This window comes from Pogona vitticeps, chromosome 3, assembly GCF_051106095.1.
Source record: "Pogona vitticeps strain Pit_001003342236 chromosome 3, PviZW2.1, whole genome shotgun sequence".
In the NCBI taxonomy this organism is placed as follows: domain Eukaryota; kingdom Metazoa; phylum Chordata; class Lepidosauria; order Squamata; family Agamidae; genus Pogona; species Pogona vitticeps.
This window is the reverse complement of record NC_135785.1, coordinates 265,972,358-265,989,316: the sequence shown is the minus strand read 5'-3', so window position 1 is coordinate 265,989,316 and position 16,959 is coordinate 265,972,358. Positions and strand designations below refer to the sequence as shown.

The window sequence follows — 16,959 nt, the reverse complement described above, 5'->3', positions numbered from 1 at the left end:
ATCTAATTCAATTAGAAAAGTGGACAAGAGAATGGTATACTAAAGAAGGGAAAGGTAGAAAAATGACAAAATTTGAGGAAATTATAGAAAAAAGATTGAAATCAGAGGAAAAAACAGAAAGAAAAGGAACTGTAAGTCAAATATATAAATTATTAAATCAAGTAGAACAGGGTACTGTAGGGTTAAAAATGCAATGGCAAAATGATTTGGATGAAGAGGTAATAGGAGAAGAATGGGATAAAATACAGTGGTGCCTCGCACAACGGGTGCCTCACACAACGATGAATTCACACAACGATGACTTTTTCTGTTAAATTTGCCGCCTCACACAGCGATGTTTCCTATGGGGGATTTTCACACAACGATCTCCCTTTTCGCTCCTGTAAAAGTGTCTTACAATGTTTGGAAGCCGTTTTAAATGATTGCAATGGTTAGCCCACCTCCTGAAACCTACGCAAACTGATTTTGGTGTTGTTCTGACACTTCGTTAATTTATGATGATTTTTTGAATTTTCTCCATTGGAAACCATTGGATGGTCTGTCTAATGGTTTCCAATAGAGAAAACAAAAAATCATCATAAATTAACGAAGTGTCAGAACAACACCAAAATCAGTTTGCATAGGTTTCAGGAGGTGGACTAACCATTGCAATCATTTAAAACAGCTTCCAAACATTGTAAGACACTTTTACAGGAGCAAAAAAGGACTTCGCAAAGCCATTGAAATGTATTGAGTCGGCTTCAATACATTCCAATGAAGGAAACATTGTTTCACACAGCGATGTTTCCTATGGGGATTTTCACTCAGCGATGGCAATCCGTTCCAATTGGAACGGATTAACCGGTTTTCAATGCATTCCTATGGGAAATGGTGTTTCACAGAACGATGTTTCACACAACGTTGATTTTTTTGGAACCAATTAACATCGTTGTGTGAGGCACCACTGTATGGGATCAGAGAATTATGAAGTACATGTCAGTAAGGATAAAAGAAAACTGCTATAAAGTAATATGGAGGTGGTATTTAACGCCGGTCAAAATGAACATGATGGATAAAACTGTGTCATCATTATGTTGGAGTTGTAAAAAAGAGAAGGGGACGTATTTACATATGTGGTGGCTATGTGAAAAAAGAAAGAAAGAATGGAAAGTAATATTTAGGGAAATAACTGAAATTATGGGGTTGAACATTTCAATGTCCCCAATAACAGCCTTATTGAATTTGAGTAAAGATCAATTGGTGAATGAAAATAAGGATTTAATAATAATAATGATTACGGCTGCAAGGATAATTATGACAAGGAATTGGAGAAATGAAAATCAATTTAACCTTGAGGAATGGTATAGAGAATTGTGGGATATGGCTATTAATGATAAACTGACATGCGATATGAAAATAAGCAGGGGCCAAATGAAAAATAATGACTTTTTAAAAATATGGAACGTACTTTTAGAACATGTATTTCGGAGAGGGAGGGGGTATACACCGAGTGAAGAAACATTGAAATTTTGGAATGAAAATGGATGGAAAGAAGTGTAATGCTAGTCCTAAGGGTGATGGGTCCACTGTTATGTTTTGTAATTTATAGTCTCATAATTTATAGTTTGTTTTTTTTTTGTAGTAGTAGTAGGTATTTTGTATTTTTCGTATTTTTTTTGTATTTTTTGTACTTTTTAATTAAAATAAAATTTAAAAAAAAAAAGGATTGTAGCACATCTCCCCTTCAGACGTCTGACAGTCTGATCTCTAAGGGCAGCAGAAGAGTGTTCCCTTGCACAAGGAAGAGGGGAGCAAAGCTTAAGTGGTGGTCTTGTGCATGGCATGAGATTGGGCGAAACATTCCTGAAGGAGCATTTCATCCATTAAAAAGAGAAGAGTGATTCTGGCCAATGCAATTCAGCCGTGGCAAGCCGGGCCATGGCTCTCTGCCCTCCTCCGGAGAAGGTGGGGAGGGGGAGCGGACGGAGGCCTACCTTTTGGGAGCACTTGGCAATCGTGAGGATGTCCGTGCCGACGTTCAGGAAGAGCTGCAGGACTCCAGAGAGCTCAGCAATCAACAGTTCGCTGCGCTGGGTCGTTTCGCTCAGCAACAGGGACAGGATGTCCTCGCTGATGGAAGCCAGCAAGGGCACTGTGGGGAGAGGGGGAGGGAGGACTTAGCAGCAGCATGGGCTCTGTGGTGGGTGCCCTGCTCCCACCCGCCAGATCCCAGCACTTACGAATATCCTGGTGAATACCACTGCAGTCCACTAAAAGGAGATGGTTATACGTGGTAACAACCCGCGGCACATTCTGGACCTGGGTCACCCACGTGCGCAGCTTGAGGATTCGGTTCACATACTCCTCGGCCGGCCATCCCTTCATGCTCTCCAGCTGGTCTGTCCCCCAGCTATGCACAAAGTGGTAGATCTCCCCTAACCAGGAGTACTCTCGGCACAGCAGCCGGGTGTCCGTCAGTGCGGCCTGCGGGTAAGGAGGCGGTTACAGTCGGCCACAGCCTTTCTGAATGAGGTCTTGCCCTGTGACCTGAAAGCACCAAGCCTCTGCAGGCACATCCCACACCTCCCAGGGGGGTGGCCCCCGCTTCCTCTGGGAGTGCATGTCAAGGAGGATTCTCTGCCTCACAAGAGAAAGTGCCACAGCCACTGACACTTCCTCGGGACGGTCACAAAAAGGACCTTGTGCATTATCAGGATTTCAAATCAGGGAGGCTCTCTCTGTTAAACTTCCAGTTGTGCTTTTTTTAAAAAAAGTTTTTGTCTTTTTTCTTTTCCCTACTTCTCACCACAATGCTTCTGGCTTGGAGCTGCTCCTGAGATCACAGGCTCAAACAAGCGTTAAGGGGTTTCAGCAGTGACGGAGTCCAACCTCCTCTTGGTCAAGTGGGAAATCCCTACCTCAGGCCTGGTGTCTTCCATTGGAGGGCTCAGCTTCAGTCCCTGAGCACAGCTTAGCAGCTCGATATTGATTCTGAATACACTCCCCCTTCCCCTCCAACGGTGGTGCAAGCCGGAGAGAGAATGTGGGCATGCGTGTGTGTCAAAGACGGAAAAGAAACCACAAAGAAAGCAACCCATCTGGCTGTTCCCCAGAATCGAAGGAAAGGGTGTTGGAAGCACTTAGCCTAGATTCTCAGCAAAAGCCGCCTGACACCATGCACAGAGTCCTCATGTCATCCCAAAGGAACTGGCCCCAGATAAGTGAGGGGGGCCATCCCTCGAAGAAGTAGCAGACCATAGAGGGTTGGTCTTACTGGGTCAGGTCCTTGCCTACAGCAGGTGGAGGAATCTCCTCGATCCTCCTCTAACTCAAGGCAGGCAGGAAGGATGATGATGTGGAACAGACCTGGGCAGAACAAAGGTCTCTCCAAAATGCAACTCCTGGAAGAAGAGTGCTTTGGCCAGAGAAAAAAGCCTGCCTCTGGGAACTGCCCAACACACCTCCATCTAGAAAAACAGAAAAATGTGAACACCAACAGAAAAAGCAAGAAAAGGGAAAGTTGACCAACGAGATCTCTTTCCTCTAACTCCCGGGAAGACTTGCACGTCCTTCAGGAGACAGACAGGTTGCCCTACACCTAGTGCAGGGAAAAGGGACACGCTGGGGGAATATTCCAGCTTCTTCTCCTGCAGTACACATAATTATATGCTCATGAAATTGCATGGAATAGGTGGTGGTGGAAGGTGCTTTGGGTTGGGCTGGCGGGCTGGCTGGCTGGCTGGCGGTCACCGGCTGAGCTGCCCTTCAGAGAAAGCCAAGACATTCTGTGTTTAGTAGCATGCCACGGGTGGCAGGCAGCAAGGGTTCTGTCAATGCTGGGCAGCCGCTGGGTGCCGCCGAAACCCTCGGAGGACCCTCCTGGACCCAGCGGAGCCAGCTTCTTTAAGGCTGTTGGGAGATCTTCTCTAGGGGCAGCTACGTAAAAAGAAGGCCACATTGCCCACATACCATCCAGGGAGTGCCTGCTTCCTCCAAATCCAGGTTTCCCAATCTCCCACACAAATTTATTTGGCCATAAGACCCAAATAACATGTAGTAGCATTTATATCTGAGTAAGCCCGCCATGCCCCATAAAACGTAAATGTAGCACTGCTAAGTCATGTATCTTCAAGTTGGAACTGACTTAAGAGTGGCCTCAACAGGGCTTTCAAGGTAAATGGGGTATTTAAGGAGTGGTTTTACCACTTTTGCACATGTCCCGGTGAGATTGCATGGCCAGGTGGGGCCTCGAACCCAGTGCCTACTGAGTCCTAGTCCACCACTCTTTCTTCTACACCACACGAGGCATCTAAACGTAGAACTAATCCTTCTGAAAGAGCACCATCACGTTCTTGCTGTTACGCGAATGCCAAGAAGGTGATCAGACATTTCCAGAAAGCCTAAACTCCACCAGTTCCGCACTTTCCAATCCTCTTGCTCTTCCCACCCTCTCGGTTCCTCAGGCTGGCACCTGATGGATCTTGAGATTTTCTTTTCTTTCTGGAAGTCCTGTATCATCCACATCATCAGAGCCTGGGAAAACTCCTTTAGGACTGTAACTCTCAGAATCTGCCAGCCAGCACGGAACTTGCAGGCCCAGAAAGGAACTTTTGCCAGGCTCTGCATAAGATTGTCCAGCCACGCCTGCAGCAGCAAAACCCACAGGTTTCCTTGCAACTTCGACGCCAGTTCTTGTGCTGGTGTTTCTGTCTTGCTGCTTCCCCTCTTCCCCTTCACCCCTGGGGCTTCCTTGCTGTCTGTTCCGTTTGCAGGCTGCTTGGTGAAACAGGTCTCCTCTGTTGGCAAAAGAGGCAGCAGGAGCTTTTTCCCAAATTGGGAACTGGGGAAAGGAGGATTTTGCACCCTGCAAAAAGACATGCTCTTTTCTTGGATGGCAACTGAGCAAACCAGGGGCTTCCAATCTTGCCTTAAATACTGTAGTATCTCTGGTTCCAGGAGGGCTACTATAATGACAACAATGACAGTTTTTGTTTTAAATGAAAGGTAAGCATCTGGGCCAGGAGAATGGGAAGCTTGGCCAGAATCTAGACAACACCTGGCCAGCCAGGCATTACGGCAACGATTGCTATAACGGTTCACCCCTCCATGTTTCTGAGGGATGATGGATGTGTGTGTGAGGGTCTCCACAAAAGAGAAATGTGAAGCTCTGCGAGTTCCCTGCCTAGGAGTGCCCCCCTCCCCATCTCTGAGCAGGAAGAGGCCTGGCCTGGTGATCTGTTTGACTAACTGAGGTTCTTGACATACTTCACACTAGAGCAACACTTGAGGTGCTTCAGAGAAACTGACATATTTGGAAGGGATTTCCTCATAACTCCCACAGTACTCTTCCTGAGTGGATGAGCCCCATCCTTCAAAAAGCCTTGCTTGGCAGAAAAGCAGGAGAAATGGGACTTAGAGAGAGGTCACTGGGAACGTGACCGCTTCTGTTCAGCCTCACAGTGGTTTCTGTGCCGTGGCTGGGAGGGGACAACATGTCTGTGTGCTTCAGCTGACACATGTGAGTGGCAGATGGACTCAGCTGAGCCTGCCAGCGTGGGACATATGTGTGTGTATATGCCATATCTATACCAGTGCCCTGAGTGCCTAAACAGATGAATCCACTCACCCTGAGGGGGAACACACCTAGGTGAGTGGAGTGCCCACCCATCTACTCTGCATGGCAGGCACCTGCTTGCCCACTCTTCTTCCTTCAGTCGATTTGTCCTGCCAGACCCGGAAGAGGCAGATGTCCAGGTTGGCTCCTCCAATGGGAAGCAGGCAAGAAAGGCAGGCAGCATCACAGCAAAGCTACCCGACCGTCACTTCTTCCTCCGACAGGCACTGTGTTGTGGCCGGTTTGCACCAGGGCCAAGCAAAACGACGGGGTGGAGATTGTTCCACCACTCAGGAAGGCCCTTTAAGCCTAATTTGAATATTCCTGCCTCTTGGGTCAAGACAGAGGAGCAGAAAAGATCGTTCCAAATGCAGACACGGAGTAGGAAACTGTCCAGGCGGATAGCAAGAACTCTCGCAGGGGCAAAGGGGGATCAGGATATTTTGAGAAAACACTCACCGTGAGCTGAGCACGCTGCTGGGCCAGAGCCTCCTGAATGATATGGTCAGACTGCAGGTCCTTCTCCAGCTGCTGACGTGACAGCAAAGGGTACTCGCCCCTGAGCCGATGGCCAACCACCTCCAGGCCACCAAAAGCCTTCAAATCTAGCCGATGCACCAGCTGGGGCTCCTCACCACACACCATGGCTGTGGACATCTGCTGGAGCTGCTCAGTGGCCTCTGAGAAGAAGGTCTGCCTGCCACTTCTGCTTGCACCTGCCACAGCAACAGCTGCAACAAACACTCCTATTGACCCATTTATCACATACAACCCGCGATCCCCAAGACACCCCACTCACAAGTCCAACACATCATAAACATGTCCCATCCCCTTCGGACTAGGGTGCCGAATGTTCTACTCTCCCACTCAACATGGATGCCAAGGCAGCCACGGAAAATCTCCAGGGAGACCTCATCGCCTGTTCTCCAACCAGCACCTCAGAGGCAAGATTCCTCTACGGGCCCTTTTTTTCCTCAGGAGGTTCGGGACAGGTGTGTTCCACATATGCCCAAGTGAACTTCCATGGCTAAGTGGGGGATTGAACCCTGTTCTCTGGAGTCCCCGTCCATCACTCTGTCCACTATCTGGCACTATACTGGGTATTCATCAGTTTTCCATGTGCTGTGTAATTTCTAGTTTCTCTCAAGAAACACTGAAGTTTTGGTGCCGCTGTGCAAGATCCTCCCTCTCAGTTTCTGACTCACAACCTTCCAATCAATCCCCGGCACAGTTCTTGAAGTCTGTTAGGCACCGGGCCCAGTCTCAAGAAGAGATTGGACAGCTGCCCGAGGAGATGCCCATGGAGAAGGGCAGATGGGCTGGGGGGGGGGGAAGAGCCATCCTCACATTGACTTTTTCCCATGTCCCTCTTTGGCTCAACAGCAGGCTGAGCCAGACCCTGTTCAACTTCAGATGTGGACCTTGGTAGGTTCTCCTGGGTCTCTGGCTTTTCACTTCTGATTCGGGTGGTCTGAAAGGAATAGAAAGCCAGGAAATTTTCCCTGGAGCCCTGGCCCCTCAGCATACAGGGCATCAAAGCCCCTGCTCATGGGCTTGATGCTGGGGCAAGGCTCCAAAAAGGGGCCTCCTGCTGAGCAGACTGACTCACCTGCAGGACCGACTCCAGCACGGTCGTCATAGCCCCCAACAGGCAGTCCTCCAGCTCCTGGCTGGAAGGAAAGAGCATCAGTTGGCTGTCTTCACTGAACACCAGCTGTACTCGGAGGACAGCCTTCCGGACCGTCCCGTCAGCCTGCAGAGGAAAATTCCAAAAGTCCGGTGGAAATGGAAATGCTTCTGCAGGAGGTTCTGGGCCTCCTGCATGCTCTGCCAACACAGGGAAAGGCAGGCTCACCCAGCAGTAGCCTCCCTGTGTATCTGAGCTCTACCGCAGCACGCTCACTGTAAACTGAGCCTGCCAATGGCTCCCTCCTAGGGAGGTCTAGGAAGGAAAAAAAATTGCTCCCTAGGGGACCGGACCTTCATGGTACTACTGACAAAGGTGGTGAACTCCTCCTGCATCACAGAGACCAAGGTCTGGCAGATGAGGAAATTCACTAGCAGAGCCAAGAAGCCCAGCCTCTGCAGCCAAGATTCGGCCTCTTGCAAGCGGTGCTGCAGCTTCTCATACTGCCTTCGCTGGTTGTACAGGGACTCCTTGGTGATGTACAGTTTGTAGTTCTGCACCTGCATTTGCAAGCCATGGACCATCTTGTACGTGTCACCCCGCACCTGCCAGAAGAACCCACACAACCACAGTTATCATTGCTTCAACAGAGAGAGAAGCCAACCAAGCCAGTGTAGGTTAGAAAGCTTGCAATATAGGACATCCTTACACAAGCGGGCAATAGGACTCTGGCTCAGCCCGAACGAGGATAACAGGGTTCTGTATTCTCTCAAGCACCCCACAGAAAAGTACGAGAACATCTTTTATGTTAACAGTACACCATAGTCAACGTTTATGAAAGTGAACCACAAATTAGGTGGACCAGGCAGGGGCATCATTAGTTCAGATCTAGTGAAGTTCAGATCACCAAGGAATGGATATGTTTTGTGAGGCTTCTCCTTTCAACAGCCTCCCTAGGCAAAGTCAGCAATGTATAGAACTGACACAGAAAGCAAAGCGAACAGTTGACATAGGCATGTGTTTTTCAGAGGTTTTAGATCACATGAAACCAAACAGGGAAATGCAAGGATCCTCTGGACATCACGTCAGGAGGGGGGCCTCCATCCCAGGTGAGTCATCTGCCTCATCATCACTGGGCCTCCTGGAGGACCTTCCAGAGACCCTGGCTGCCTGGCTGCCCAAGAACCCAGAGAGTGGACCAAGTGAAGGGGGCAGAGAGGAGGAGGAGGAGAAGGAGCTGTTGCTGTTGCTGCTGGGATTGAGCACAGGTGGTGCAAGGTGACAAGGAAGGCCTGAGGCATGGGAAGAGCAGCCCCCAACCTTTGGACATGCTTCAAGGTCCCTGGGCTGGGAAGGAGGCCACCTTCCTCTTAGGCAGGGGCTACGGTGGCAGTGGGACCCTCTTCTTTCCTAGCAACAGTATCTGGGCCACCCTCAGAGACCTGGCCAGGGAACCCAGAAGAGGCTCTGGAGGCGACTGTAGCAGCCTCAGCACCTCACCCACCTGGCCAGGAAGCGCCAGGAACAGTTGCCCTGATGAGGGCCCTCCTGAAGGAGTGTCAGAGGGCCGGGGCTCCTGACTGGAACTCAGCCCCAGCCACAGACTTGGAACAGTGATGAGAGGTAAAGAAGAGCCAATGAACATGCCTGGCAGGAGCTCGTGGCGAGAACGAAGCCACGGCTAGGCCAAGCAGTCGGGGAAGGATGAGGGCTAGTGATTGGAATGGAACCTCTGCAGGGAGAAATGGGCTGAGGAGGACAGGGCTTGCCGGGCACATTGCTCGACCAGCAACTCCCACTTCGTGGTACGTTAAACTGGCTAAGTGGTGGGCGAACGGGGAGGGAAGGGATTCATTCTGTCTCTGTTTTAAAGGGACACAAAATTATACAGTATATATATTTCATACTGCAGTACCATCTAGTGACAATAATACAAACTGGTTGTTGTGGGTTTTTCGGGTTCTTTGGCCGTGTTCTGAAGGTTGTTCTTCCTAACGTTTTGCCAGTCTCTGTGGCCATAGGGCATCTTCAGAGGACAGCTGTTAGGAAGAACAACCTTCAGAACACGGCCAAAGAGCCTGAAAAAACCCACAACAACCATTAGATCCCAGCCATGAAAGCCTTTGTGAATACAATAATACAAACTGTTTTAATTTGGCACCCCTTGCTGATTGCATCTCTAGCCAGAGGCAGGGGCAGCTATCAGCTCCTATAATGGCCTGCTCTCATAGGGATCGGGTTTCCCTGTGAGGGAAGGAAAGTCTGAGTTTTGTGAGAACACAGAGGTATAAATAGGGGGCAGGAATGAACAGGGAAAGCAGAGTGAGACACAGACTGTGCGTGATGCTATACCCTTGTTAAAAGGAAAGCGGGGAGGTTCTGCCACTGGGGTGAGATTATTATTATGACTGATATCAAAATTGCTTCTATCATAATTAATATACAACATACATTTTTCTTATAATACTTTTCTTATATAATTTTTGTGAGTTATTTGACAGTTTGTAACTTTAAATTTAGATATTGAGATAATTATTTATAGCACATTAAATTATTGTATCCTATATTATAACGGCATACGTCAAAGTTACTTATAGTCAGGGTATCGGGTGTTTTTTTTTCAATACTAAGATTATTCAGTCATATCCAAATACAAACCTTTTATCAAAATGTTCTAGATATTGAAACATATACTCTTATAAACATTTATAGACCCATGTGGCTTTTTATATACCTGCTTGCTTGCTAAATAAATATTAGAAAAGGAGGAATTCCTTCTGGACATTCCATTTGTTGAAATACAAAGTACCAAGAGGATACTGAGATAAAAGAAAGACTTTGGTGAATGAGCCACCCTCTCTCTTTTCACTCTCCGCTGCTTACCAGCTCCAAGATAGAGGCACAGAGGGCCAGGAACCGGCTGAGCAGTCCTTGGGCGTTGCTGTTCTCCTGGTCCAGGGCTCGCTGCAGCTCCGGAAAGCTGAAGCACTTGGTGTGGTTGGTGGGCAGCCAGTGGACGGAGCGCAGCTCCTGCAGAAGCCTGCCAGGTAGAGAAAAGCAATGGCGACCCCCTGAAAGAGCGGTGGCATTGCCAAAAGGATGCAATGCCCCCCCCCCCGCCGCCCAGCAGGTCCCTCCACTCCACCTGGAAATGTGAAGAAGGGCCGCTCCAAAGTGAGGCACCGCCTGGAGTAGCTGCAGCTGCAACTTTTCACGACGCTTCAGATACTGCAGGTGTTTGACATTGAAGCACCAGCTGGGGGATAGGGAGAAAGGGAGGGAGGGAGGTTGCTGCAGTTCCTGGGGCTGAGCCACAGTGGCCAGCCCCCCCCCAGTCCCGGCACACCAAGGAGGGCACCGGGCCGTCCAGCCCTAGGCGGGCACTTCCAAGACCACTGGGCTCTCCCATTCCTCCTTCTCCTTCTCACCGGATGAAGGCTTTGCGGACCAGGAAAAGCCGAAAGGAAGGAATGGACTGCATCAGCTGCCACAGTACAGCCTCCCGGTGCCATTTGCCCAGGGAAAGCGCCTCCGTCCCCTCCTCCGGGTGCACATGCAGCACTCCATAGGGTGAAAACACATAATGCTGGGCATTGACCAGATGCTTGGGAACCGTCACCAGGTCATAAGGCCTGCAGGCACAGAAGAGGGAATCACAAGAGTAAAACCACTTCTCCCGAACCAGTGGGAAGAGGAAAGGTTCTGGGGGCCAGTTCTGGGCCAGAACCAGGAGATCCTCCTCTCCTCTTCGCTGCAGGCATTGGGCCTGGCCCCCTCTTGCCACCATCTTCCCATGCCCTCAGCACTGCCTTCCAATTTCTAGCAGGGGGACTTAGCAGACAGCTTCTCCACACGTTGCCACCCTGAGCAAGGAAAGGTTGTTAGTGGGGAGAAAGAGATGGTAGTGAAGACTAAAATGAAATCAGACTACCTGAAATGCTTGTTGGGGGCAACGTTGAGATACAGGAATTGCATTTTCCCTAATTGCCTGTTCCTTGCAAATGTTTCAGCAGCTTGGAGACCTGTCATTGGTGGTTCCTTGCTCGGTGCCACCTCCTTGCCCAGTGCTGCTGCTGTCATCTTCCTGGGCACCAGGGTTGGTCCTGGTGTCTCGCTGATTGTCTTTGAGGATAGTCTGCAGCAACACCCAAAAGAAAAAGGGCAGTGAGCAGCAGAAGATCCCAGCCAGAGGGGTGGCCCCAGTGGCTCCCTGAGGACTTACTGTGCAGCGCTGGGTGAGTCTGTGCAGAGGTATTCTGTTGGCACATCCGTGGCTAGTGTCAGAGCCATCAGGCCCAGACTGCTGGCCCAAGGCATCTCCTCTTGGGCTACCTTGCTGCCAACTGGCCCCACACACCTCTGCAGCTCCTGAAGAGACACAGGGTCTGGCTGCAGCATGCTGGAAGCTCCGGGTCCTTCCCAGCCGGTAGCAAAAGGGCAGGGCAAACCAGCAAAAACCGGCTCCTGGCTAGATGGCATCAGTTTGGCTGTGTCTGCAGAGTCTCGGGGATACATAGCTCTCGGAGGGGCCCAAGATTCTTTGGGGAACACCTGCCCGATGGCCCCCAAGACATCCAAGTCAGACACCAGAGCTTGGCCGCTTTGGAACTGATAGTAGAGGCCCTCCAGGTAGGGGGCCAGCTCTGTCCGCCCAGAGAGCAGCTGCCGAAAGGGCGCCGTCAAGTGCAGGGCCTCCACCAGACGCAGCCAGGCACGGCGGCTGCTCTTCTGCAGCACGGCATGGAAGAGGACTATCAGCTCAGCCACAAGGGCCTCCACGTGCTTGGAGTCAACGTGCCCACAGTCCTGGAGCTCGGCTGCCAGGCGCCGCCGGACGGAGCGGGCCCAGGAGTGGTCCTCTGAGGGTGAGCCGGCCAGGGCCGGTGGGTGGCCTGCTGAAAGATAGGCACATGGCACAGTGCAGCTGGAAGGGGCTGCCTCCAGTGGGCTCTGCCCCGTCCTAGGGCACCACCAAGGAGGGGTGGGGGTGGCCAGAAAGGAAGGGGTCCACCTGGCAGGGCTGGCGAGGGTGAGGAATCCCAAACAGGCCTGTCCAGAGAGAGGGCGGGAGGAAGGAGTCCCAGGACTGGGGAGGGGGGGTCCTTCCTCCTCCTCCTCCGCCTGAGATCAGGGCAGGGGGAGGTGCCTGAGGAGGGGAGAGGAAGCCCCGCCTGCACGCCCGCCTCTTGCTTTCGGCTTCTTTGGGGCGGAGCCTCCCTTCCCGCCGCGGGGGAGGCTTCTGACCAAGCAGCCTGTGCCGTGCCGTGCCGTGCCGGGAAGACCCCGGCCGCGGCGGGGGTGTCCCCTTCCTCACGGCCCCCGCCGGACCAAGAGGCCGGGGCCTGTCCGCTCGGGCGAGGAGGCCCCATCAAGGGCGAAAGGGGTCGGACCACCTCCACCCCGAAGGCCTCCTTCCCGGCGCGGGGGCGGCGGCGGCGTCTGGCGAGAGGACGTGCCAGGAGCGCCCCCCACTCCCCCCGCCCACGAGCGGCTTCGCTCCGCGGGAACTGGCGGAGCCCGGAGAGAGAGCGCGCGCGCTCTCCGCTCTCTGCACACGCTCAGAGTCCCCCTGAGCCGGGGACGCTGGAGGCATGAAGAGGGCTCTCCGTGTCGCCTCGTACCCGCCTGAGCTTCGGGAACCGCCGGGGGCGACTCCATGGCGCTCCAGGCGGGCAGAGGCCGTCGTCGCTGGGGACGCGCCAGGCGTTGCTAGGAGACGCTCCGTGGCCGTTGGAGTTCCTAGATGCGCCCCAGCAACTCACTTCCGGGGTCCTTTCCGCTTCCGTGGTTGGAGGGCTCCCTGGAGCGGAAGTGACGTCCTGCCGAGGGGCGCCCGCTGAGCGCATGCGCCGCAGTCGCCCCCTGGATCCTCCGTCGAAAGCCCCGCCCTCTCACCCAGCCGCGGGCAAAAAGGGGGGCGCCCTCTTCCCCCCTCCCGTCCCGAGAGGCAGGCTTGGGTGGGAGCCCCATTTGCCCGAAGGCAGGACAGGCCCGCTCCCCACCCACCTTACCCCCCCTCCGCTGTTCACCGGACTCTCGCGTGGGGAGGGCCTGCAAAGTCTCGCCCCTCCTAAACCTGCCATGCCCCCACCCGAAATGGGGGCGGGGGGGGGAAGAGAGAGAGAGAGAGAGAGAGAAGCCCAGGCCAGAAATGCCCAGCGGGACGGCTTGCCCGCGGGCTCCTCCTCAAACTCGGGTAGCCCAGGGCTCAGTCCTGGGGCCGGCGCTCTTCAACCTTTTTATGAATGACCTGAATGGGGGGGTGCAGGGAATGCTCATCAGATTTCCGGATCAGACAAAACTGTGTGCATTGGGACATGGTAGATTAGCTCTTGTCCCTTCCTGTGTTTTATTACTGAATGGAGCCCTTTAGCCCCCAACTCTATCCTGCTTGTAACTGCATCTCCTTAGAGTTATCACTCGTTAAATTCACATTTTCTGCCCATGTTAAGATTATAAGCACCTGAGGACCAGGACTTGCCTTTTCTAGGTTGTCACTGACACTGGAGAGCAATCTCTGGAAAGCTGCAGGAGACAAAAGGCAGCTCCTCCTATATCAGCAGCATGGGTGCTCCGCATGCAAGGATGGCTAAGAAACACTGACAAAATATAAAGCAAAAGGTCTTCGCAAGAACCTATTCTTTAAAAGCTATTGGGAACCAATGGAGGCAACACAACCAAACCCTAGGAGCCACCACATTGTGGTCTATTTCAGCCCATGTAGAATCATGACCAGGTGCCTTTAAGGCCATCTTGCTCTCCAATTCTGTTAATTTTTAACTTTTCATCCTCAGATTTCTTCAGGTAACATTCCAGCCAGTTCTATTGCCACTTTGATTATGTTTCTATGAAAATGAAATGGGTGGGGTTTGCTATTTGTTCACCACCCACAGTAATGCGAGTTCATTAACTGGGCCGTGAATTGTCTATAAATGAATAACCTAGCAGCCATTGTACTCAGTGACATATATACCTAGAAGTAACTTAATAGGTTACAGAGTGGAACTGGGAAAACCAAAGTAAACCTAGGAAAGGGTTTTTTTGCACCAATGCAGTTCTTTTTCTTCTGAAAGAGAACACAAGACTTCATACTTATGGCCAGTGTCATTTCTGCCCTCGGAATGGACTATAGAAGATTTAATGTCAGCTGCACTAAATGGTCGCAATGACAAGATAGGTGGGGTATAAATAAAATATAAATAAATAAATAAATGCTCTTACTAAAAGATAGGACACTGGAAGATGAGCCCCTCAGGTCGAAAGCCATCCAACATGCTACTGAGGAAGAGCAGAGAAAAAGTCGAAGTAGCTCCAGCGCTAATGAAGTGGTTGGGCCAAAGCTGAAAGGACGCTCAGCTGTGAACGCGCCTGGAAGTGAAAGGAAAGTCTGATGCTGCAAAGAAAAATACTGCATAGGAACCTGGAATGTAAGATCTATGAACCTTGGGAAGCTGGATGTGGTCAAACAGGAGATGGCAAGAATCAACATTGACATCCTGGGCGTCAGTGAACTAAAATGGACAGGAATGGGCAAATTCAATTCAGATGATTACCATATCTACTATTGTGGGCAAGAATCCCGTAGAAGAAATGGAGTAACCCTCACAGTCAACAAAAGAGTGGGAAAAGCTGTACTGGGATACAATCACAAAAATGATAGAATGATTTCAATATGAATCCAAGGCAGACCTTTCAACATCACAGAAATCCAAGTTTATGCACCAACCACCAATGCTGAAGAGGCAGAAACTGACCAATTCTATGAAGATTTACAACACTTTCTAGAACTGACACAAAAGAAAGATGTTCTTCTCATTATAGGGGATTGGAATGCTAAAGTAGGGAGTCAAGAGATAAAAGGAACAACAGGTAAGTTTAGCCTTGGAATTCAAAACGAAGCAGGACAAAGGCTAATAGAGTTTTGTCAAGAGAACAAGCTGGTCATCACAAACACTCTTTTCCAACAACACAAGAGGCGACTCTATACATGGAAATCACCAGATGGGCAATATGGAAATCAGATTCATTATACAATGGTGCCTCGCACAGCGGTCGCTCCATAGAGCGACGAATCCGCGCAACGATGCCGTTTTTGCGATGGCAAATGCGATCGCAAAACGTCACCTAGATAGGGGGAAAATCACAGAGCGAAGGTCGGTAAGCGGTTCGCTTACTGACCTTCGCTTTGCGACCCGCCCATCAGCTGTTCCGCGGCAACAAAATGGCCACCGCGCGCCCCAAAATGGCCGCGTGCAGCTTTTTCGCGTCCTCGTTCAGCGAGGGGAGGGCGCGAAAATGGCTGCCGGCCATCCAGGAACATCACACAACGGTGAGTATTCGGCCGAATTGGAACGCATTAAACACTGCCAATGGCTTTTTACTTTCCGTTGAGTGATGTTTCACACAGCGAGGGTTAATCCGGAACGGATTAACCTCGCTGTGCGAGGCACCACTGTATTCTCTGCAGCCAAAGATGGAGAAGCTCTATACAGTCAACAAAAACAAGGCCTGGAGCTGATTGTGGCTCTGATCATCAGCTTCTTGTAGCAAAACCCAAGCTTAAACCGAAGAAAGTAGGAAAAACCACTGAGCTAGTCAGGTACAGTGGTGCCCCGCATAGCGAGGGTTAATCCGTTCCGGATTAACCCTCGCTATGTGAAAACATCACGGAACGGAACGGGGAAAGCCACTGGAATGCATTAAACTTATTTTAATGCCAATAGGCTCCAAAACTCACTGTTCAGCGAAGTTTTCCTATGGCCGGCAGCCATTTTCGCACCCTCCCCTCGCTTACTGAGGGTGCGAAAATGCTGCGCGCGGCCATTTCATGGCTTCCGGCGGCCATTTTGGAGCCGCCGAACAGCTGATCTGCGGGTTGCAAAGCGAAGGTCGGTAAGCGAACCGCTTACCAATCATCGCAAAGCGATTTTCGGCCATAGGGGCCATCGGTATGCGATCGCATTTGCAATCGCTAAAACCCCTTCACTATGCGGATTCGTCGTTCTACGGTACACTTGTTAAGCGAGGCACCACTGTATAATCTAAACCAAATCCCTTATGACTGCACAGTGGAAGTTAAGAACAGATTTAAGGAACTAGATTTGGTGGACAGAGTGTCTGAAGAACTATGGCTGGAGGGCTGTAACATTGTACAGGAGGCAGCAACAAACACCATCCAAAAGAAAAGGAAATGCAAGAACGCAAAGTGTCCAACGAGGCCTTACAAATAGCAGAGAAGAGATGGGAAACAAAATGCAAGGGAGATAGGGAAAGTTACAGAAAATGGAATGCTCACTTCCAAAGAATAGCAAGGAGAGACAAGAGGGCCTTCTTAAATGAACAGTGCAAAGAAACAGAGGAAAATAGAAAGGGAATAACCAGAGATCTGTTCAAGAAAATTGGAGATACTAAAGGAACATTTTGTGCAAAGATGGACATGATAAAGGACAAAAATGGGAGGGACCAAGCAGAAGGCTTCAAGAAGAGGTGGCAAGAATACACAGAAGACAACCCAGATACTGTGGTTGCTGATATTGAGCCAGATATCCTGGAGAGTGATGTCAAGTGGGTCTTAGAAAGCATAGCTAACAACAAGGCCAGTGGAGGTAATGACATTCCAGTTGAACTATTTAAAATCTTAAATGATGATGCTGTTGCTACATTCAATATGCCAGTGAGTTTGGAAAACTCAGCAGTGGCCAGAGGACTGGAAAAGATCAGTCTACATCCCAATCCCAAA

At 50.7% G+C, this 16,959-nt stretch overlaps 1 protein-coding gene across 1 annotated transcript in view; it reads right to left on the bottom strand.

The window, feature by feature from the left end:
* Positions 1-13,095, bottom strand: part of DNHD1 (dynein heavy chain domain 1) — a 47,229-nt gene extending 34,134 nt beyond the window's left edge. Inside the window, 12 exon segments of the mRNA XM_072993290.2 lie at positions 1,974-2,131; positions 2,220-2,463; positions 6,053-6,324; positions 6,941-7,064; positions 7,203-7,346; positions 7,574-7,825; positions 10,104-10,260; positions 10,366-10,476; positions 10,649-10,852; positions 11,152-11,355; positions 11,443-12,115; positions 12,842-13,095. Of these exon segments, the coding sequence (XP_072849391.2) occupies positions 1,974-2,131; positions 2,220-2,463; positions 6,053-6,324; positions 6,941-7,064; positions 7,203-7,346; positions 7,574-7,825; positions 10,104-10,260; positions 10,366-10,476; positions 10,649-10,852; positions 11,152-11,355; positions 11,443-12,115; positions 12,842-12,878 (2,580 nt within the window). The 5' untranslated portion in view covers positions 12,879-13,095.
* Between the last annotated feature and the right edge of the window lie 3,864 nt (positions 13,096-16,959).